Source organism: Copadichromis virginalis, linkage group LG4 (genome assembly GCF_057382275.1).
Source record: "Copadichromis virginalis isolate Kocher_CV1m ecotype Utaka linkage group LG4, C_Virginalis_male_GT1.1, whole genome shotgun sequence".
In the NCBI taxonomy this organism is placed as follows: domain Eukaryota; kingdom Metazoa; phylum Chordata; class Actinopteri; order Cichliformes; family Cichlidae; genus Copadichromis; species Copadichromis virginalis.
The window spans coordinates 31,183,768-31,208,222 of record NC_140621.1 but is presented as its reverse complement, the minus strand read 5'-3'; the positions used below and the strand labels follow the sequence as shown (position 1 = coordinate 31,208,222).

The following is a 24,455-nucleotide window of genomic DNA, read 5'->3' as shown; positions in this document are numbered from 1 at the left end:
ACAGAAGATCTAAACAATCTCCAAAGCTTCAAGGTGGGCACTCAAGATTTTTGTCCCTAGTTCAATAATTAACCAGATGTAAAATATGCTTATAAGCTCCGTCTGGAGTACCTGCCTTGTAATGTTGAATAGTGTGACAATAAAGTTGGTCTTAAGACATTTTGGATAGGAAATTCCATAATTTATTAAATAAGTTGATTAACACCAAGTTGGTTACACTGCAGGGATATCAATCTGTCCGGTTATGAAGAATAAACTGTTGCAAATCCATGTTGTTGGGGACAGCATAACATTTGCCATGGTGTTTCTAGACTCCGTCACTTGAACACACCAAGGTGCTTAGCATGAGCTTGTTCTCATCTGTGTAAAGAACAGGGTGCCAGTGGTGAATCTATCAAGCTGCATGGGGCACAACTGTGATTGCAGATCTTACTAAAAGATACCAGGATCTTTTAGTAGGACCTCATGTCACCACCATGGAGCCAGGTTCAGAGTCCAGTCACAAACATGAACCAGGCTGGAGGGCATTTTCCAGAGTTCTGGTAGGGATCCCTCTGATTCTCTATGGAAAAAGGAGCAGATATTATTCCTGCTGCTGGGCTGATGCCCCTCTAACCTCTTGAGACTGCTACAAGAACCAGAACCTTTGTGTGACTGTGCCAGGTTGGCAGAGTCACACAAAGGTTGTTGACTCTCCATTGCATCAGTTGTCACTTTTAATGTCCCAAAGCAGGTGAAATGGATTCATATTGGTTCTAGCTTTCTAACTGGACAGATCAATTGCCTGAAGTTTAACCGACTTTGTGTTAGAGTGTGACGAGTATCTATTATCTCTCTGATTTATTCGAGATGAAAAAGAACTCACCTGTCAAAGTATGTAAGAACTGGTTTGTGCTGCTGAATTGTATATTTAGTAAATTGATGTAGTTCTAGTTCACCTTTAAAAGAAGGGCAACAATAAACTGCCAATAATACTAACAAGTGCCTTCTGTTACTTTAACCAGAGAGGGGAGTTCATTAAACAAACATCTGGGACTGTCACACTTTAAAAAAGAAAAAGAAAAAAAAAGGAACTAACATTTTACCAAAGACAAGGATTAAATTATTTTAGCTGACAAAATGACAAGTCCATTTCTGCACTTCATTTCTCCAGATTCAGTAAACTATTAAACACCTTCATGATTACAAATGACTTCCAGCCTCACAGGACTATAATATTTCAGCCTGTTAAGACACGACCATGCCGATGTTACCAAATGTAGCTCAGACTGCTGACAGAGTCTACTAGTTAAATTTAGCACTAAGCCCCACCCGTATTCTGGTGCCCATTTTATTCCTTCACTCTTTCAACAACTACCACCCAAAGAAGTATATCAATTTAATATTGAGAGACTATTTTATTACCCACACACACCACACTAACACCCATAACCAGCTGCCTTGTCATTTACCATTAAAAACAAAAGTTTTCCAACAGACTCCAGTACATTTTATTTTTTGCTCAGATAAAGATTAGAAACAACTTGCAAGAAATCAACCACATTGCATATATAAATTAAAACGTCCTTGACAGTATCATTTATTATATTAATGCTAATATATATCCAATGAAACCACAGCAATCCTTTTATTCCTTTAAAAAAATGTGTCTGAGTATTACCAAATAGCGTATTCCTTCCCTGCAAACTAAGGTTAAAAAGCTCACTGAGCTACGCAACGTTCATGAAATTCAGGGAAAAATCTTGACGTGAGAAGTGGTGACAGATTCAATGGTGAAAAAAAGTCCTCATATTCACTCACAGTCTTTAAGATTTAGCCACTGACATGGAGCAGGTGGTGATACAAACAGCTAAGCTCGACACATCCAGAGGTGCAGAACGTCTGTTTGAAGCTTTGAGCGACTTGTAAGGAAGAGCTGTGGACGTGGTGAGACAAGCTGGAAGAAAACGGTCTGAGCTGAGCACTGCTTTTATGTGTGCTTGTATCCTCATCCCTGTGGTGATGTTTCACATGGCTTTGACTTTGATCTGCTTCATCTTCATCTGCTTCTTCTCAATCTTCTTCTGCTCACGCCGCTGGGCAGCTTCCTGAAAATGTCACATGAGAGAGTTGAATTTTGCAGATTTTGCACACTTGCTGTCTTGCTAAGGTATAAGTGTCTTAATTAAAAGTGTTGTGACACCCCAACACCATCAATGTACATTATAACTGATAATATTAGTCACTTGAACTGAAGATATCTAAAAGATATTCAAAGCCGATTGCATTCAGAGATGGACTTGCAGCAGTCAATTGCTGATCATGAAACTCCCTCAACCTCTGGCCACTTTTGATTGCAGATGTTGCCTGATGGGAGGCAACCCATCTCAAACTCAGGCTAACTGCAATCACTCAGATTGCTGTTATTTCCAAACTTTCACCAATCTGATTTACAATAACAGACAGTTAGTTTGAAAAGATGTTGCAACCAGTCATTAGGTCATGCTTTTTAATCACACTTGCATACCAGAACACCAAATGGACAAGGTCCAGACTTCTTGTCACACTGCTGCTTATTGTCTTTGCTCCCAAGCGCAAAATCTATTAGTTTTCCCTTGTACAGAGCTTTTTCCGTCTGTGCCACCAAGGCTTTTGAGCAGATTACCACTCCAGCTCTGTTTATCTGACTCTGTGGAGTCTTCTTCTCACGGTCTTCATTTATGTTTTTTAAGTTCTTTTTTTAAAACATGGTTCTCTGTTGATATTGTCTTTTAATTGTGTCCGGCACTTTGTGTGTTTTTTGTCTATGAAAAGTGGTATATAAATATTTTAGTTACTCACTTACTAGTGAATTTTACCATGTTTGGTCAGTTTTTCTTTTTCTTTTAGCTAAAGCCATCAGCACATTTACTGCATACCATATCATATCATTTTGAGTGTATTCAGTCTGAAAAGTTCTTGTTGCAGACCTCCAGACGACGTTGTCTCTCAGGGTCCTCTTCATTCATGATCCTCTCCTTCTCTGCTCTCTTCTTCTCCTCCCGCCGTGTTTGGGCTGCCTCCTGACGCTGAGCGTGAGTCTGCTTCAGGAAGTTCTCTTCCACACGGGCACGGTTTTTATCAGCTTTCTGTTTGCCCTAAACATACAAGAATGATTAAAAAAGAAGCTAAAACATTAAAACACTGCAATAGTGGGTGCACTGTACACACCTCTCTGTTCAGACGAAGCTTCTTGACTTTATCGATGCTGTAGATCACCATGTTCATGAGAGGAAGCAGAGCGTCCATGTCTTTGGGAGAGGTGTTGCCCATGCCAGGCACTGAATATAAAAACATAAAATATATTAAAATAAACACCAGTGAAATCAAATTAGGTTTAATGACGATGTCCAAGACAGTAGCAGAAATGACATGCTCACCATTAAATGTAAACAGCAGTGTCTTCTTGGTCTCAGGCAGCTTTAAGGGCTGACCCTCCCTGAAGCATCAAATAAATCCATCAGTAGACAGAAATTCTTAACTATAATCTGAAAAAGTAAATGATTACTTACTCTTGCATAATTTTTGGACCAGAAAATTGGTCCGAGAAATGGATGGACTCAATCTTATCAGCATGATTGGTGATATAATGTACCATCTTAAATGACAAAAAAAAAGGGAGGCAACACAGAGTTTTAATGACAGCAACAGATTTAAAGAGAGTATTCTCAGAATATTCAGTCTCTTTTATGACACTGCTTTGATATGAGAGCCAGACTTCACCTTGTTGTCCATCACACCATCCGTAACCTCGCCCATCTCACTAAGAATAGCCAGGGAGTCTGGGAGCCCATACTTGGCTCCAGACTTTGGCTTATCACCACAGAACTCACTCTGAGATAAAAGAGATAAAAAATAAAATAAAAAAATAAAGGAATACATAAAAACAAGGCTTTTATTTTAATATTAATGCATAGCTGGTAAAAATTCAAAAAATCCAGACTACACAAGTCAGTATTTGCATAAAAACAGTGAATTTCAAAATTGCATGTCCAATTTGAGGAGGAAACTCACCAAGTCCTGCATCTCCTTCTGAAGCCGGGCCGTGGCCTTCTTGGTGCCCACAGCAAATACAAAAGTATCCATGTCCTCATCATTAAGAGTCACTTTGACTTGCTGCAAAAAAACCCCAAAACAAAATAACAACAAAAACCAACCCACAGATGCGGCTGGTTAGAAAGTGTATCTGCAGCAATATACAGCGGAGAGAAAAGAAAAAGTGAAAACGTACCACTTGGTCACAGGCGGGCCTCATCATCCTGGCCAAAACGTTAAGCAGGTCCTGCCTCTTAAGAAACTTTAAAAGACAATAAAAACATGAGATACATGTAGCATACATATATCTAATACTCATACTTGTATATCAGAACACATTGCCCACACCTTGAGTTGGATCAGCATGCCTTCACAGCACACACGTCCAGAGCACCAGAGGTTGTAGATGTGCTCATTTTCCTGGTTCAGCTTCCCAGTGCTTACCGCTTCTTTACTGGTGCCATCATCACCTACAAAGTGTCAACAGTTAACCTCATGCTAACCATTAACACTAAATACAAGGAAGCAGATCTAGCCTGTTGAGTCATCTTTCTGGCAGTGTGGAAAGAACTCACCCACTAGTGCAAAGTTGCTTTCAAGAAGCTCCCTGTGCGAGTTAAACCAGGCCTGAGCCAGGCGACTGTTTTTGTTCTTTCCAATGATGTAGTTCATGATATAGGCCAGCAGGCCCGTCACCATCAGGATCTCCATGTAGTAACTCTCCCAGCTGTTTTGGAGATGTGCAGGAACCTGCAGAGAAGCAAACAGCCAAGAGTATGGCAGCTCAGTCAGGAATGAAGATTAAATTTAAAGAAAAAAAAAAAGACAATAAAGATTAATTTATAATTTCTCACTCTAAGGCCTGTTTTTATTATCCTTGTTTTTAATGTAAACATTTAACAGCATCTTTAATAAAATTAGAAGATTTTAAATTAAAGGTTTATTACACTTCACTACAAAATGACTCCTAAAAGTACCTGGAAGCCTCACTGATCTTGAAGTGAGTCAAAGGTTTTTGCAGGTGGTCCTTCCTTAGGATCATTATTAGCCTACAGCTGTTTGCTAATACATTGTGCCATTTGGTTGTTGCTTTTGTTTCCCCAGTGATGTTGTGCTGTTCTTCCCTAGGTGGATTAGTTCATTGCTGCCTGGGGCTCTTGTTGCCCCCATCTACACCCACAGGCATGCTGTGGGCCAGCGGGGGACTGACTGCAGCCCTGGAAAGACTGGTTTACAGTCAAAAAACACTTGCTAGTCTGAGCCTAATGATTACAGAATGACCTTGTGTCTTCCAACACATCCACTTGTTCAGCCGTACATGTTTTATTTAAATTAATCTATCCTTAAACTTTAAATTTAATTTTTTAGTTCAATAACTACATGAGGCTTGTTTATTAAAATAATGATTAAATGTGATTTTTGCCCTGAATTACTGAAGTTTGTGTTTGTTTTTTTAAGATGTTCTGAACTATTAAACAATGGCAATTTTTAAAAACAAAAACAATCTTCAGGTTGAAAACTTAGTTGATTTCTTTTTGACTGTAACATAATAGGGATATTACAGGTTGCTACTTTTGTTCTGGAATGACTGTACTGTTTCTAAATAACCCCAAACCTGGTTTGACATTTCTGAGATCGGTCATTCCTTTGCAGACATACACAGACACTACTGTGTATGAAACAGGTGAATAACAGCCAGGGTATCAGTCTGACTAACTTAGTAATCTAGCTCAAATCAGTGCAACTCTGAGACTATTTTACTCAATAGACTGATGAGGAGGGCAAGCTCTGTCCTGGCCAGTCCCCCAGACTCCATAGAGGTGGTGAGAGGAGGATTATGGTCGATGTACAGCTCCTCTCTCTCCCCCTGCATGAGAATGTGGAGGCCCTGAGCAGCTCCTTGAGCATTAAATGGTTACAGCCATTGTGTAGGACAGAGCACCATAGCTCCTTCCTCCTGACAGTAGTTAGATGGTACAATTCACACACATAATAGGGTGTGTTACGTGTGCTAAAACTCAGTCCAGATCAAAAGTTTAAGACCAACTTGAAAAATGTAAAAAAAATAATAATAATTTAAAAACAATCCACATTCAAAAGGTAAAGTTTTTTGCCTTTGCCATCAGAACGTCATGACAGTGACTACCTGACAGAAAATTACAATGAATCCACATTTTTTGCACAGATTTGGCCTTTTAAAGGCATGTGGTCCTAAACTTTTGATCAGCTGTAAAACAGCCTGTTTCAGTTTAAGAGTTGTTTTCAATAAATTGCACTCTCGAAAAAAAAAAAAAAAAGTTTAGTCTCACTCCCATTTCTTCGTGTTGGATGCTGAAGCTCTACTTGGAACCTTGTTAAGATCCAACAATACAAAATATGTTTTTTTTCCACATTTTTCAAGTGGCCTTAAACTTTTGATCGGGACTGTATGAGTGTATACACCATCACTCCCACTGCACTTTATGTACACATAAAAATAAAATCTGAGTGTATTTTACTGGATAAAGCAACCTTTAATATACAGTACAAAGTATTTTGGCTTTTTTTATTTTTTAATTTGTACACAGTCGTTTCTTTCCATTTCTAAACGTATAATATTGATTTTTCTTTCTTCTTTGTGCTGCTGTATCATGTAAATTCCCTCAGTGTGGGATTATTAAAGTTGATGTCTGTGTCTTTAGGATTGACCGAGTTTTATGACTGGCATAAACCTTTTCTGAACTGCTGATCTTTCTGTATTATAAGACATCATGTTTAGTGTTTTTGTTTTTTAACATATGATAATGATCATTGATTAGTATTGATGGCAGAACAAGTTCCCCTGTGGAAGGTTTTGCTACACCACATCTAGGCAGAGTTCTCTTTCATCTATGCATTCATTTGGACACTTCACTTATATGACTAGCAATAGATATCCAAGTCATCATCCCCATTTTACTTGTTTGAAGTCTGCTTGAAGTCCACAGACTGGAGAGTAGGGATGGGTATCGTTTAGGTTTTATCCGATACCAAATCGGTACTTTTGAAACGGTGCCGGTGCTTAAACGGTGCTCGAACCGGTGCTTAAAGAATGGAGAACACAAACTTTGTCCAAAAACCTCTCATGTTCAGCTGTTTTTTTTTGTAAAAAGATAACAATGTGTGCCTTTTCTGCAGCTATGTGGCATATATGGCATCACTCTTGGCTGGAAGCAGTGCTTAAACAATGGAAAAAACACAAACTTTGTCCAAAACCTCTCATGTTTAGCTGTTTCCCACTTTTTCTTTGGTCATTTTAGCCTTTTTGGCCAGGGTGAAGGGAGTATCTGCCATCAAACAAGAAGACAGCCGCATGTAGCTATGATGATGTTTGCTAGTTCACCTTACATGCATTAATGTAATAACGTGGTTAGCCTACTCAACGTAAATTACACACGAACAACATTAAGCTACTCATGCAGAGAAGAACGGCTGCTGCTGCCATCATCATCCGTCATCATTTCTGCTACACTGGCAGGGCTAGGGGCCAGGACTCTATTCTTCGGGTTTTTGGGGGATGTTGCTCCGGGTCCGATAACTGGCAACCCACCCGACGTGCACGGTGTGAGGTCTCGCAGCAAGCTACCAAATACGGCGCATTTCTCGGCTTTTAAAAAAAACACTATGCATCGCCAGCTGTTTAATCGGATTCTTGGTGTTACCTCCTTTGACAGTATCACAGTATCAGCTTAAAGCACTTGTTGCAGGCTGCTGAGTTTGCATATTTTGCTGTGAAGTACAGCCAGACTTTTGACCGCTTCGCCTTGGACATTTTTAATCTGTAGCTCTGCTCTAACAGAACTTACGTACCTGGCCCCGCCTACTATCCTCGGAAACGTAAAATGATTGGCTAGAAGTGTATCACAGCTCAGGAAAAAAAAAGCACCGAAATAAAGCACCGAAATGTGCGCTGCTTTTCGGTCTGGTTACTACCGTTTATGTCAGAACCGGTGCCATCATGGCACCGGACACCGGTACCCATCCCTACTGGAGAGCATGTCAAGCTGTTGCACAATAATGTAAATTCTCCACATATAAATGGAGAATTTATGTGTGGTCAAATTAGTGATCTGCATGGACCCTTGCACTCACAGTCCTATTTCGCAGGAGTAAGTGGACTCACAAACATGCAAAGTATATTTAAAGATTAGGAATGCTCCACTCACTATGCCAGACTTGCTTTTTAGGAGATTTCAGCAGTAAGCCCGGCTTACCGTGTGGATTATCAGGGGGTCTTTCATGGAGTGTCCAGTCTTCTCCATGTCTCCAATCCCCTCAAACTCCTCCTGGTCATATTTGCTGTATATATCTTGATCCTAGTAAAATACGAAAACAAAATAAATCAAAACAAACATGATTTAGTATGAAAACTGTGTTCAAATACTGAGACGTAAAGAGTTAGAAGGTAATGAACCTGTGTGTCTGGGTCTTCAAAACCATCCTGTCCATCCTCCAGCTCCACTGTGGCTTCATCTTCATCCTCATCCGGCTGCAAGGATGGTGAAGCCCGAGGCGGAGGGGCGGTTTCTGCTTCAGCTGCTGAATCATCGGTCATGTCCTCAAACTCGGCAAAGTCATTGTCATCGAAGTCTGCTAGGTCCTCTCCATCGTCAAAATCATCATTGTAACGCCCCCTGGAGACGGGGATGGCCAAGAGGAGCAGCAGAGCAGGTATCAGGAGGAGATAGAGGCTTTGCATGGTGGGACCTGCATCAGAGAGAATGTTGATGCGACAAACAGGAAAATAAGGGTTAACATTAAAGCCACTTATGTCACCTTATTTGTAAATACTCAAAGAGTATTGTGTAACTTCATTTAACAGAAATCTGTGCATTTTTCTTTAATCATTGTCCATTTTATAAAACCAGTTCTGGTGAAAAGCCAAACTTTTATACGCAAAATCCTTTGTTAATGTAGAAAAGAATGATATCTGCAGGATGTGAAAGATATAATAGATGGGTGTGGGAAGCACAACCTCTGCATCAATGTGGGGAAGATAAGGAAGTTGGTCTTGGACTTCAGGAAGAGGAGCAATACTCCATCTCCCTTTTCATCAGAGGAGGAGCTGTAGAAACAGTCCACAGCTTCAAATACATCTGAGAACACATTTCCAGGGACATGACGTGGAACAGTAGCACCTGCAGCATCATTAGGAACGCCTACCAGTGACTTCATTTCCTCAAGAGGCTGAGGCAGGTTGGCCTCAACACCCCATCACCACCTGGTATGCTGCTGAGAAGAAGCCGCTGCAGAGCATAGTGGAAGCTGCCCAGATCATTTGTAGCTCCCTCCCCTTCATGGTCTGTATTATGAGGGATCCCACCCACCCACTGACCCAGCCTATAAACTGTTATGACACCCTGCCCTCCACTCAGGCAGAAGACTGTTTAGCATCAACACAAAACCCAAAAACTGTAAGCTCCATACATCACTAACTACACTTACAGTGCTATACTTTTAACATGCAGTGTCAGAGCTTTATTAGTGATACGCTTATAAGTTATAATGCTGGTTTACTCTTAAGGATAGCTTGATGTTATGCATGGAGCTGGTTCTCAGGACAGATTTGGTTTTTCATGTGGAAACATGCAAAAGAAAGAAATCTTCCCCCTGATATCTACTGCTATGTAAATATGCAGGTTTCCAAGCAAACAACAACAAAATAAAATAAGTCATTTGCACAGTTCTGCCCGCCGTGAATGATTTACACAAAAGAGATAACCTGATTTTGTTTTTGTTTTTTTAATTCTTTCTCTGTGAGAAATAAACTGAACTGTGGCTTTAGGGAAATTTTACAACCTCAAAGTGTACCATATCCTCAACCGGATACTAAAAATTTTAAAGTTTAACTCTCTCTTTCTCTTACTCCACCCAACAGAAGAACATAAGGCCACTTACTTGAGAACTTTAGAGTTAAGATATAAAGACAGACATACTGAAGCATAGAAAATAAAACCATAACACTAATTATAACCACCTAGGACCATCCCCATCCACACCCACTAAGAGACAAGGGTCATACTTCTTTTGGCTACTCCCTTTAGGGGTTGACATCTGCCCCCTTCACTACATCTATGAACCAGTCAAGTCCCTACTCTCACATCTACAGTCCTGCCTTTCCTTCTCTTGCAGTCTCCTAATATTCCTTCCCTCTCTCCTCTTCCTTTGTTTTCAGCCAACAGTAACGCAGTTTCCACTGGCACCCCAATTTGGTATGGAAATGTCATTCTTTATGACCAGCGTGTTTGAGAACTATATCGATGAGATCGGACATTAAATATTTATGTGGTTGTTGTACTGTACATTAAAAATTAATAACTGCATATAACAACATATTATAAAGAACAATATTTTTGGACAGGTGTGGTAAAGTAATTATTGACGAGTGTATAGTTCATCAAGTTAATGATGCCAAAGACAGAGCTCCAACAACAACAAAAATACAAGATAAGCAGAAAAAGATCCACTAACTTACTAGGATTCAGCAACACTTGACCACAGGAACTTACATATGCGTCTTACGTTTAGCAGATCTTTAACCCAAAGACTGAAGTATTAATCTAAAACCACCATCTTTCTTTGAGATTAAACTCTAAGGAAGTTTAATCTCGTCACACAGTGGGATATTAAGGTGACAAATTCCCAAAGAGGAAGCGCTCCCAGTATAGCAACAGAAACCAGAAAGGACTAATGAAAAAAAAAGTACCTTTAATTGTCGCATCTCCGCTTTATCATTAAAGAAAACTTATAAAACTACACCTTCAGACGTCTGTAGACACACATGCCAGCCGGGAGTAACTTAAGCAGCTTCAATCCTATGAGCTTTCTTTAGCTCAAGTAACTTTTAGCCACCGACCCAATCTCTGCTAAACACTCGCTAACAGCTAAAACAGAGATTTAAGTCTTTGACTTTTTAGTGACATTTGTGTTAAAACTATAAATGCGGCCTTATCTAGTAATGGCTATATAATTAAAGCATAAACAGTATTAATATCACCCAACCCATCCCCCCCCGCCGCCCAGCTTTCACTCACTCATTAACCGCTAGCAAATCTGACATTAGCATGCTAACGGTAGCTAACTAGCATGACAGCACGTCTCTAACAACACCGCTTACGATTTGAGGAAAACAAAACTTCCTTTACGTTTAAAATAAGCCCACTTATCATAAACTAGTGAATAAACAGCTCACCTGAAGTCGACCTGTGACGGTAAAAGTAGTGCTCGTGTAGATTAAATAGCATGAACTGCCCTTGTGGTGACGGTACACCTGAAAATCAAGAAAAACCTTTCAAAATTAAAGTATCGCGACCGGATGTGGTGGATTTGTTTCTGTACATTTCCAAAATGAAACTTTTATTTTGCTTGTTAAAACCGGAAGTGTTTGCATGTCTACATTAAGGTCTATCGACACTGCCGCTCCCTGGCGGACACAGCGCGCAACTACAGTTACACTTAAAACCTGAGTTGTCATACACCACATGTTAATCTTAACGATATTTCTCGTTTACCGTCAATCTTAACGGATTCAATAAAACGCTCTTATTTCTAAACGATAAAAAAGTAAATCAAATAAACAAATAGATATATAAGCATAAAATATATAATATAAAACATAAAAACATCAGATCCTCAGATAATATGGCAAGCGTAATTTATATTTGCATGCAGGCTTTTGTACCTAAAAAGACTAGTTTAAAACAAATACTCCTTTAATTTACAGTCGTCGAAACACAGTCCCATTCGTTCAGTTATTTTGGTAAAAGTTTGTGTTAAAGTGACAACTTACAACATATCAATACTTATCAGTTAAGTATAATCAACATAACAATGAGGCTTTTGTTTTACTCGAGTTGTTCTTTGCATATGGTTACTTTGCAAATTTCTCCAAGGGAACCCAAATTGCCAGCAGCAGCCCTGAATGTGAGACTTTCAGAAAGCTAGAGCTACTTCTAAACCTGCAGGTTTTGTGCCTCAAATATATCCCTTTTCGTTGCTCCAGATGTGGGGAGGCAGATGAACGTTCGAGGTGGCATCGTCCCCTTCTTATGTGCTCAAATGTGCGTTTGCATTACATTCTTTTTTCTACTTGCCTTTGTTTATACATAAGTGTTAGTTGTTCTTGGATTGTTCCAGGAAGGGTTATCTTTTTGTCAATAAAATCCATGTTAATGATTGAAGCAATGTCTCTTGTCTTATAAGTAAAATAAACATCTACAAACTGCTCAGACACAACATAATCAAGAATTAACATAATCTTGATGTAATTATAATCAGGGGTTTTGTTTAATAAGGGTTCTTTGGGTGTTTTGTGACAGATAAAACCCACAATCTTACAGGGAGCACACTTAATTCAAACTGAAAGTTATGAAGTTATAATTATGAAGCCATTCTCTAGTTTTTTGACACATTTTAAAAGATAAATCAAATTATTTTGTGCTGTATAATGTAGATATATTCAAATATAATTGAATATACAACTTTTTACATCAAATAATGTTATTTAACCCAACTGTTAACTGTATATTTCTGCAAATTTAAGCATTATTATTCATATTGCCACATTCATTGACCTTGCTTATAGGTAATTTCATTGTTTAATCACATTAAAATGTTCCTAATTTAATGTCTAAAAGCACTCGGAAAAGGCAAAATCCCATGTAAAATTAGTGCAACAAACTCTATTTTCATCACTGAAAATAACTGTATTTTTATGAGAAAGTTATTTTCTGTTATTTTACGGTATTACTTTGGCGCCCCAGCCGGGGGGTGCTTAGAAATGACTGAAAGATTGGCTCTGTTTTGAGTTTTGTTCAAAAAAGAATGACTTCATATGGAGAAGAATATATATCACATATATAGGACACCTTAAACTAGTTTTTTAATAAAGCAGCAAGGCAGAACAAAGTCGGGGCTGTATCAAGACATGCGGACTAAGCCCTAATTCAACCAGACCCAGAACTGATCTGGAATTAAAACAGGACTACAACAGTTCAAAATCAGGACTATTGTAGGGGTGCTTTATGGAGCTTCAGGTCCTTGAAGGGAATAAATGCCCTTTTAGATGCCTATCTATCTCCGAAAACGTTAGAGCACTTATGCAAGCAACACATTGCGAGCAAGTGCAAAAACTGAGCGAGAGGGGCTGCTATTGTGTATGTGTATGGATAATAGCAAACACTGAAATACATTTTTGCACGCAGCAATGAATTCTGTTCACTCAAATTTAGCTTTTCTTCGCTCAAAATAAATTTCTCCTCAAAATGCAATACTTGCACCTGCAAAAATTTTCTATGTGCGCTCACTTTTCTTTACGTGCGCTCAGAATAGTGGCACAAAAATAACGCCATAGATGCCAGCCCAGCATTTTCCTTCATCACCACGAAGGAAAACAGTCTGTGGTGGTCTCAGTTTGGTGATTTTTGTGTCACAGGTTTACGTGCTTAATACAGGGACCTCCAGAGCCTTTTTAACAGCGCTGCGGACCTAGGGGGGCAGTATTGTGGAAATGACAGTCTTCACTAGTGGGGATAGTTACAACGCTTTCTCCGTTATGAATTAACATGTTTTTATTGAATATTTGAAGAACCAGCAAAAAACCCCAGAAACTCTTTTAGAGGACAAAGTTAGAGATAGAAACGACAAGGAGCTGGTGCATCTAGTACAGGTAGAGCTGCTGCAAAAACCCACAGAGCTCAGCAGCCAGCGCAACAAATTCTGGATCCTTGGCTTTTAGTTAGCAGTTAGCATTAGCAGCACATCCTGCGTCCTATGTGAAAGGACCTTTATGCTGCGCACTGTGGCTCACAGCAATGGTCCCGGGTCAGCCCTGACTTTGTGTTAAACTAATCCTAAAGTAATAATGGTATTTCTAAACACTGATATACCACGACTTTATCTTTTCAACAGCTACTGAAAGTTAGGGGACCTAGCTTCTGTCGGATATTTACATAGAGATCCTCCAGCTTCATTCAAACTGTATTACCCTTCAAGGACCTGCAGTTCTGCAATTGGATAGTTCAATTTGTGACTGACATGACATTGGCCAATCAGCATCCTGCCATGCGATTACCTTTGTTCCTGACCACCGAGAACACTCACGTTAACTTATATCGAGTGGGAAAAAAGTTAGCTTGTTTATATTATGCTAACATAGCTGTGTCGCTAGCGGTCACGTAGCACATCATTATATACCAGCTAGCCCAACTTCAGTAGCCCTACAAACGTCACTGCTGTTTAGTTTTCTGTCTTCATTTATGTTGGAAGTGATAACAGAGCTGTACGTTTTAATTTGTTTCCAAAACCCCGCAGTCAGGACATGCTATATTGTATTTAGATAGAAGCTAGCGAGCTAACTCCCTGCTAACTTCCAACTCCGTTAAATGTCATAAATTCCGTTTTCATGGATGCCTGGATGTTAAACTCAATTGTTACACCTGGTAGAGCAGAACGCTGATCATTTTATTAAAGATGAAAGACTTTAGACAGTTTTTGTGATCGTTTGATATATGGACCTGCAGCAGAGTTTAGGCCCAGACACGGCTAGTGACGTCAGACTGAACGATTGGATTATAAATAATTCTAATTATACATCTTGCTTCCATATTTGTATCTTGTGTCACTAAAAATACATATTATTTTAATTTTATACATTGATTAATGACCTGCAGAATCTCCTTATCATATTAAGTGATTCATAATTGTCACTTTATGCTTTCTCCATCTCTAAAGTGATGACATTACACATTACATACTTTAGGTTCATTTTCTGCAGGCAGGTTTCTGACAGAGAACAGGCAGATTTACACTATAACATGCAGCGTTCTATAGATGGGCACATAAAGAAATGAAAAATTATATGTATGTGCTAACTTTCTAAACACTTTGTCACATTTATGATAAAGTAGATAAAACACATTTATGTCAGCCATGGCTCATAGTTCTTGTCTTTAAATTAACTTTGTCTGTGTGTGTTTCAGGTCCTGCACTCTCAAAGACTTCATGAACCAGCATTGCAGCCATGGGTCATTGTGAGCATCACAGGGAAGGTTGAAGCCGCCCACTGCACCTGTAAGGCCGGAGTCGCGGAGACTTGCACCCATGTCCCTGCTCTTCTGTTTAATGTAGAAGCAACAGTGTTGATCTGTGGCACAAGGACTGTTACAGATGAACCTGCATACTGGGTTTTGCTGGGTAATATGACCAGGATACAGTCAGTGGTTGGCCATAAGATGGACTTCTCCTCTTCAGCTGCCCAAAAAAAGGCTCTTGATCAAAACATAAACAGACCATCCGTATTGAAAGGTAAAAGGAGCCGTCCTCAAAAAAGAAAAATCCCACCTGCTACTGTGGAGGAGTTGTCACTGCTAATAATGCCATAATGTGTTATCTAGGGGTCTAGATTTATGCCCGTAGTGCACTGCCGTGTAAATAATTTGCATTTACTGAATATGTACTGACTGAGTCCCGCTGTTTAAAAATTGAATAAAGAAACAAACTAATTTTTGCCTCTTTTTTTTTTATTAAAACCACTTTATAGAACATCACATCTGTTACAGTGTAGAATCCATGTCATTTACAGTTTACAAATGACAAAATGTTTACATAAAATCATGACAGTGTTTACATGATATCACCCACTACTAACACTACTTTATTTACTGTATCTTTTGGGAAAAAAAAGAAAATATACCGCTATTTATACAGAAAAAGACTTAAGAATATTTAACAGGAGCAGGTTTCATTTTTCCCTGGTTTTATTATCACACTGTTCAACAAACGGCAGCAAACCTTCACCATCTTATCCAGAAGGGTCAGCTCTTCACCCTCACATGGAAGAAGTAATCTGATTGGCATGGTGGTTTGTTTGAAGCAGGTCCCTTGTGTAGCGCTGGAACCCAGTCATGATGTTTCATCCATTTCATAGACTGGTTTGCTGCAATAATGCCAAATAATTAGCAACTCTATAAATAGAAGGTAGTTCTGCAAAATCACTCAGTAGGATGTTTGTTCTGATTTGCTATGAGCTCAGAGCGCATCGAAAAAATAAAACTAATAGGCTTTTATAAAGAGTGAACATATTTAGAACTTACCGGAATGAAAATGTCTGGAGCACCAACAGATATTTGGAGAGGGAAGAGAACTGGATATCTCACAGTTCTCTTCCCTCACAGCTGCTATCCAGGCTAGACGGCTTCGTTTGCTAACATCGATACACGAGCTGCCTCATGTTGCTTCCAGGTTGGGAAAGAATGAAAAGAGAAACCCTTTTCAAGCTTATTCTCTTGCCGGTCGTGCGATCGAACATTGCAGCCGACCACACAGCAAATATGAACGGTGGCTGTTGTGTGTGCCTTCGCTCCCTTTTCGCTTGCGCTTTGTTTAGACCCCCAAAATGGCGGATCGGGCCAAAATCCTTTCCACGCCCACCCCCGTGACATCACGCTTCAAAGCGTTTCTATATATTGATATCTATTGAATTTCTTAAAAACAACAAATCTCCAGGCACAGATGGGCTGGTGGCTGAATTCTATAAATTATTTTCTTTTCATCTTGCATCCTTTTTGTTGCAGGTTTAAAACGAAAGTATTGAAAGGGGCACTCTGGCCTTACTCAAGGACTTATTACTTTAATTCCCAAACCTAAGAAGGACCTACTTTTTATAGACAACTGCAGACCAATAAGCCTCCTATATAATGATTATAAAATTTTAGCTCTATTGCTAGCTAGAAGAATTAAATATATTTTGGATGATATTGTAGATGAGACAGTCTGTATTTATGACAAACAGGCACATCTCCAATAATATTAGACTCGTTTCATTTCTGGTGCCGCTTACACAACAAGCCGGCCCGGAATTAACAGTTTTTATTTCTGCAGGAGCCAAAAAAAGAGTAGCTCCACCACTCACCCTAGCCGACTGTACAGGAAGAAATCCAGGCTCTCGCTGGGGCTGTGAATGCTGGCGGGGTGTCTGCCGCTTCCCTGTTAAAGAGGGAGCAGGGCTGGCTGAAGGTGATGTGAAAAAACCTGGCTGTTGCGGTGATGTGGGCAAACTCTGCTGCGGTTGCTCCTGCTGCGGTGTGGAAATGTTGGATGCACTGGGGGTAACAATGATAATCCCTAGCATTTTATAAAACGCCTGTGCTGGCGTGAGCTGGTTGCTCGCAGGCTCATAGTATTCCCTTCCATGAGCTCTGCGTTTTCCTTCCTACTTGTCATATCTGTGTGTAGGCAGGCAGGAGGAGAGGACCCAAAACGCAGGACTCACGGAAGCGGAAGTAACTCAAAACACACAGCTTTATTGCTGGTATGAAACTGAAAAGGAAAAACACTAACTAAACTGGGTGAACAGAATAACCAAACTGGGTGAACAGAATAACTAGACAGGTTGGCAAATGGAACACACAGAGGATGTGAGGGTGAACAGCCGTTAATGACGTGACACTGACACAAAGACACACTGGGCTTAAAATATACTGAGGGAGTCATCAAGGAATTAGAGACAGAAGGGGAACACAGCTGGGAGAAATAAGACCTAACGAGACAGGGAGAGCAAAGCCGGAACACTGACATCAGACAGGAACAAGAACCTTCAAAGTAAAACAGGAAACAAAACACACTTTACTAAGACACGGACTAGACAGAGAGAGACAGACTTGACACTGACCAAAGCCTACTAAATAATAAGCATAATCAAAACAGTATCACTGATTAATCAAATCATAATCTAGAAAAACACCAAAGCATGAAAAACAGAAAGCTGGGTCAACATGACCCAGAATTGTGACACTACTATTTTCGAGCTCTTGCTTGAGATCTGGGTTTTCTTTCCTAATATTTTAGAGCTCTTCCCTTCGTTCTGAGTTGTCTTTCCTACTATTTTTGAGCTCTTGCTTGAGATCTGTGTTTTCTTTCCTAATATTTTTGAGCTCTTCCCTGAGATCTGCGTTTTCTTTCTTTAGGGGCAGGGATAGCTCAGTAGGTAGAGTGGTGGCCCCATGATCGGAAGGTCGGGGGTTCGAGTCCCCTGAACAGCTACCCTGAGGTACCCCTGAGCAAGGTACCATCCCTACACACTGCTCCCCGGGCGCCCATTGGCTGCCCACTGCTTCACTGAGTGAATGGGTTAAATGCAGAGAGACATTTTCCCCACGGGGACCAATAAAGTAGTGATGGGATATCCGGCTCTTTCGGTTCGGCTCACTAAAAAGAGCCGGCTCTTTCGGCTCCGAACCAGCTCTTCAGGTTGTTTTGTTGCTTTAATTAATTTATTATTAACAATAATATAAAATTATGCACAAAAGGAATTACTAACGTAAAAACAAGTGGTTTTATTTATATATGTTTATATATAAATATATGCGGTGGCCCCTAGAGACAAAACACGTACAAACTCCAAAACACATTTCTAGCATGAACTGAACTTCCAAAGCAGAGCTACTAGATCACTTAAATTACACAATTGAAAGCATGTGTGTATTGTTTGTGTATTTATACACAGGCACTCATATATATATTCAAATAATTTAAAAAAAAGTTCATTTACCTGTTATTACCACACACCAAATCCGGTCGTTGGTACTTGCTGGCTTGTGTAGCCACAAGATAACAAAGGCTCAACACTGCGCCCAGCATCCTGGAGCACTTCTGTTGTCTTTTGTACGTGTTTTGAGTTTTTATGTGCTTCTGAGTTTTTATATGCTTCTGAGTTTTTACGTGCTTCAGAGTTTGTACGTGTTTTTACGTGTTTTGGAGTTTTTACGTGTTTTGGAGTTTGTACGTGTTTTTACGTGTTTTGGAGTTTGTACATGCTTCAGAGTTCGTACGTGATTTGAAGTTTGTATGTGCTTTGTCTCTAGGGGCCACCGTAAATATACTTTTATTTATTCACTCCACATAAAATGTAATAAATAAATCATATAATACAAAAATCAACTATTCACATTTCAAGTTTTAACTATTTAAATTTTCAGCTTTTTCCTTTCACAAATTTAAAGTGAAAAGAACACAAAACACTGCAAACCACAACACAATTAAATATAAATTATAATATGAAAACTAAAAGAACATGCATATTCTCTGTCATATGGACCTGCATGAATAAACTTTCTCAATCCTTTATCATCTGCAACCGAAAATAGTTGTGGATGATTACTATACCTTTCTAATGTTGTTGTCCCTGCCTCTCTTTCTCTCTCTCTGTTCCTGTGCTACTGAGTGTAACTACCGCCCCTCCCCCCTCTGCCCAGCGTAAAGCACAAGGCTCGCGTGCAGAGTGAAGCGGAAAAAAAGTGCGAGAGAGAGGCTGAGAGAAAGAAAAAAAAAAACAACCCACGTGACGGCTCGCGATAAGGAGTCGGCTCGCGTCGTTCACGTCAAAGAGCCGGCTCTAAGAGCCATTTCGTTCGCGAACGACCCATCACTACAATAAAGTACACACTTTCTTTTCTTTTCTAATATTTTAGAGCTCTTCCCTTCGTTCTGAGTTGTCTTTCCAACTATTTTTGAGCTCTTGCTTGAGATCTGCGTTGTCCTTATGGTGTATTGACACTATTGAAACTTTTCAAAAGCAGTCTAATGTTAGAAGAGCTTTTAAGTAAACTGTTTCTGTTGTTATTCCCATATGGAAAAGATATATATAAATCTTATAAAGTTTGTATCTGTCTTGTGTGAAACTTGTATGAAAAGCATATAAGAGTGAAAACAGATATAAGATCCCTTGAAAAATTATGTAATGAAACTTGTATGTTTTGGATACTTACTAAAACAATATATGAAAGTAATGAGAAAGTGGCCACTTTCATGAGTAAATCATGTAAGGCTTATATGATTTACTCATGAAAGTGGCCACTTTCATGAGTAATCACATATAAGTTTTTACTATTTCTTTTCCATATGGGTTATTATTCTTCTTATCATCATTATTATATATTTTATTAATTATATTTTTATTATGATGTTGATTTGGGTGACAATTATTTGAAAAATATTATATATTAATTTTCTAAACATATTAACCATCCCTAAGCTTAAAAAACTCTTAAAAATATTTTTCTTCCTTTAAACTTGTGTATTGTTTGACTTTTAAAATGTTTGTATCAGGTGTAAAATTACTTTTTAAATAAAGTTGTTTTTAATGTGAGCAGCTCCTATTGCCTCGTTTAAAAAGAGGGAGGAGCAGATTGCATAGGAACTGCTTGGGGTCGTTTTTGACCCCACTTGTGGAAGAGTGGGGTAGTGATACAAAAACTGCATTTTTTTTTAATTAATGAAAACATAAATAAATAAATAGAAATGGCTTCATGTTACAAACATATTTTATGAGGAATACCTGGAATATGAATATATTACAACTTTTCATTTTAAAGATTTTGAAGAAAAACAACCCATGGGGTCATTTTTGACCCCACGTGTGCATCTAAGGGTTAAAAGGAAAAAGCTGAAAATTTAAATAGTTAAAAGTTGAAATGTAAATAGTTGGTTTTTGTATTATATGATTTATTTATTATATTTTATGTGGAGTGAATAAATAAAAGTATATTTATGGTGCCTGCTAGAGACAAAGCACGTACAAACCCCAAAACACGTAAAAACTCCATAGCACGTACAAAGGCTGTGTAATTTTGTAGATAATGTCATTGCCCTATGCTCACTGTCGGCAGGTGCAGAAATGAGGTTTTGCCAGGACACTGCTGTCACTAGCACAACAACAGTGGCCTCAATGGAGACAGAGACAGCTCCTGAACTTGCACAGACCGCTAACACAGTTGACCGCAACACGGAAATGCCAGTTGATATTTCACAGGAAACAACAGTCAACTTGCACAGCACAGCAGAAGATTGCCCTGGTGCCAGACTTATCACTAATATCCAAAATACCAATAATGTCAAGGTTATTCAATTTAACATCTTTAAAAGCCTGGAATTCAGTTTAATACGAAAAACCGAAAAAACAATTGTCATGCCCAATACTCCAATAGACAAGAAAGATCGTGATGACACTCGGGCTGCAGGAGAGGGAATGGGGTCTTTTCAAGCAGTCACACTTCAACTGTGTAACTCCCTTGTCCTTACGGTGTATTGACACTATTGAAACTTTTCAAAAGCAGTCTAATGTTAGAAGAGCTTTTAGGTAAACTGTTTCAGTTGTTGTTATTATTCTTCTTATCATCATTATTATATATTCTATTAATTATATTTTTATTATGATGTTGATTTGGGTGACAATTATTTGAAAAATATTATATATTAATTTTCTAAACATATTAACCATCCCTATTCTTAAAAAACTCTTAAAAATATTTTTCTTCCTTTAAACTTGTGTATTGTTTGACTTTTAAAATGTTTGTATCAGGTGTAAAATTACTTTTTAAATAAAGTTGTTTTTAATGTGAGCAGCTCCTATTGCCTCGTTTAAAAAGAGGGAGGAGCAGATTGCATAGGAACTGCTTGGGGTCGTTTTTGACCCCACTTGGAAGAGTGGGGTAGTGATACAAAAACTGCATTTTTTTTTTAATTAATGAAAAAATAAATAAATAGAAATGGCTTCATGTTACAAACATATTTTATGAGGAATACCTGGAATATGAATATATTACAACTTTTCATTTTAAAGATTTTGAAGAAAAACAACCCATGGGGTCATTTTTGACCCCACGTGTGCATCTAAGGGTTAAAAGGAAAAAGCTGAAAATTTAAATAGTTAAAAGTTGAAATGTAAATAGTTGGTTTTTGTATTATATGATTTATTTATTATATTTTATGTGGAGTGAATAAATAAAAGTATATTTATGGTGCCTGCTAGAGACAAAGCACGTACAAACCCCAAAACACGTAAAAACTCCATAGCACGTACAAAGGCTGTGTAATTTTGTAGATAATGTCATTGCCCTATGCTCACTGTCAGCAGGTGCAGAAATGAGGTTTTGCCAGGACACTGCTGTCACTAGCACAACAACAGTGGCCTCAATGGAGACAGAGACAGCTCCTGAACTTGCACAGACCGCTAACACAGTTGACCGCAACACGGAAATGCCAGTTGATATTTCACAGGAAACAACAGTCAACTTGCACAGCACAGCAGAAGATTGCCCTGTGCCAGACTTATCACTAATATCCAAAATACCAATAATGTCAAGGTTATTCAATTTAACATCTTTAAAAACCTGGAAACTCAAAAAAGAAAAGTCCCACCTGCTATTGTGGAGGAGTTGTCACTGCTAATAATGCCATAATGTGTTATCTAGGGGTCTAGATTTATGCCTGTAGTGCACTGCCATGTAAATAATTTGCATTTACTGAATATGTACTGACTGAGTACCGCTGTTCAAAAATTGAATAAAGAAACAAACTAATTTTTGCCTCTTTTTTTTTTTTAATTAAAACCACCTTATAGAACATCACATCTGTTACAGTGTAGAATCCATGTCATTTATAGTTTACAAATGACAAAATGTTTACATAAAATCATGACAGTGTTTACATGATATCACCCACTACTAACACTACTTTATTTACTGTATCTTTTGAAAAAAAAAATATACCACTATTTATACAGAAAAAGACTTAAGAATATTTAACAGGAGCAGGTTTCATTTTTCCCTGGTTTTATTATCACACTGGAGGACTTATTACTTTAATTCCCAAACCTAAGAAGGACCTACTTTTTATAGACAACTGGAGACCAATACACCTCCTATATAATGATTATAAAATTTTAGCTCTATTGCTAGCTAGAAGAATGAAATATATTTTGAATGATATTGTAGATGAGACAGTCTGTATTTATGACAAACAGGCACATCTCCAATAATATTAGACTCGTCTTGGATATTCTGGACTACTCAGCATTAATATCTGATGACTCATTTATCCTTCTCCTGGACTTCTATAAAGCCTTTGACTCAATTGAGCATGAATTTTTATTTCTTACACTTCAGAAAGTTTTGGTGATATCTTCTGCTAAGATATCAAAACTCTGATTATTATCATGACCCCACAGAGCGGGACATTCACTTTAGCCGAAAAGCATTGAGATGGCCCAGCAAGCTGCAGGAACAACAATGGCCACTGTGGCAAGACCTAAACCTACTTTAAGTAGGCGCTGATTATTTTCCACATTTTTCACGAGTTCTGCATTCGCTTTCGTGCTTTTTTCGAGCTCTTCCCTGAGCTTTGTGTTGTCTTTCCTGCTATTTTCAAGCTCTTCCAAGAGCTTTGCGTTTTCTTTACTGCTATTTTCAAGCTCTTCCCTGAGCTCTGTGTTGTCTTTCCTGCTATATTCGAGCTCTTCCATGAGCTCTGCGTTTTCCTCCCTACTATTTTTGAGCTCTTCCATGAGTTCTGAGTTGTCTTTCCTACTATTTTTGAGCTCTTGCTTGAGATCTGGGTTTTCTTTCCTAATATTTTTGAGCTCTTCCCTGAGATCTGCGTTTTCTTTCTTAATATTTTCGACCTCTTCCATGAGTTCTGAGTTGTCTTTCCTACTATTTTTGAGCTCTTCCCTGAGATCTGGGTTTTCTTTCCTAATATTTTTGAGCTCTTCCCTGAGATCTGCGTTTTCTTTCTTAATATTTTCGACCTCTTCCATGAGTTCTGAGTTGTCTTTCCTACTATTTTTGAGCTCTTCCCTGAGATCTGGGTTTTCTTTCCTAATATTTTTGAGCTCTTCCCTGAGATCTGCGTTTTCTTTCTTAATATTTTAGAGCTCTTCCATGAGTTCTGAGTTGTCTTTCCAAATATTTTTGAGCTGTTGCTTGAGATCTGCGTTTTCTTTCTTAATATTTTCGACCTCTTCCATGAGTTCTGAGTTGTCTTTCCTACTATTTTCGAGCTCTTCCCTGAGCTCTATGTTGTCTTTCCTGCTATATTCGAGTTCTTCCATGAGCTCTGCGTTTTCCTCCCTAGTATTTTTGAGCTCTTCCATGAGTTCTGAGTTGTCTTTCCTACTATTTCTGAGCTCTTGCTTGAGATCTGGGTTTTCTTTCCTAATATTTTTGAGCTCTTCCCTGACATCTGCGTTTTCTTTCTTAATATTTTCGACCTCTTCCATGAGTTCTGAGTTGTCTTTCCTACTATTTTTGAGCTCTTGATTGAGATCTGGGTTTTCTTTCCTAATATTTTTGAGCTCTTCCATGAGTTCTGAGTTGTCTTTCCTACTTTTTTTGAGCTCTTCCCTGAGCTCTGTGTTGTCTTTCCTGCTATATTCGAGCTCTTCCATGAGCTCTGCGTTTTCCTTCCTACTACTTTTTAGCTCTTCCATGAGTTCTGAGTTGTCTTTCCTACTATTTCTGAGCTCTTGCTTGAGATCTGCATTTTCTTTCCTAATATTTTTGAGCTCTTCCCTGAGATCTGCGTTGTCTTTCCAACTATTTTTGAGCTCT

General features: G+C 38.7%; 1 protein-coding gene across 2 annotated transcripts; it reads right to left on the bottom strand.

The window, feature by feature from the left end:
- Positions 1–1,377: 1,377 nt before the first annotated feature.
- Positions 1,378–17,371, bottom strand: ccdc47 (coiled-coil domain containing 47). Of its 2 annotated transcripts, none has more exons than XM_085454889.1 (13): positions 16,982–17,371; positions 8,486–8,778; positions 8,286–8,387; positions 4,629–4,803; positions 4,402–4,523; positions 4,250–4,315; positions 4,033–4,134; positions 3,742–3,852; positions 3,531–3,616; positions 3,399–3,457; positions 3,190–3,299; positions 2,949–3,116; positions 1,378–2,087 (listed from the first exon to the last, which is right to left on the bottom strand). In XM_085454889.1, the coding sequence occupies exons 2-13, from the start codon at positions 8,768–8,770 to the stop codon at positions 2,007–2,009; spliced, it is 1,467 nt and encodes a 488-aa protein (XP_085311015.1). In that variant the 5' UTR covers positions 8,771–8,778; positions 16,982–17,371; the 3' UTR covers positions 1,378–2,006. The 2 variants fall into 2 exon arrangements, with proteins under 2 accessions (XP_085311015.1, XP_085311014.1); XM_085454888.1 differs by lacking the exon at positions 16,982–17,371 and adding an exon at positions 11,264–11,466.
- Between the last annotated feature and the right edge of the window lie 7,084 nt (positions 17,372–24,455).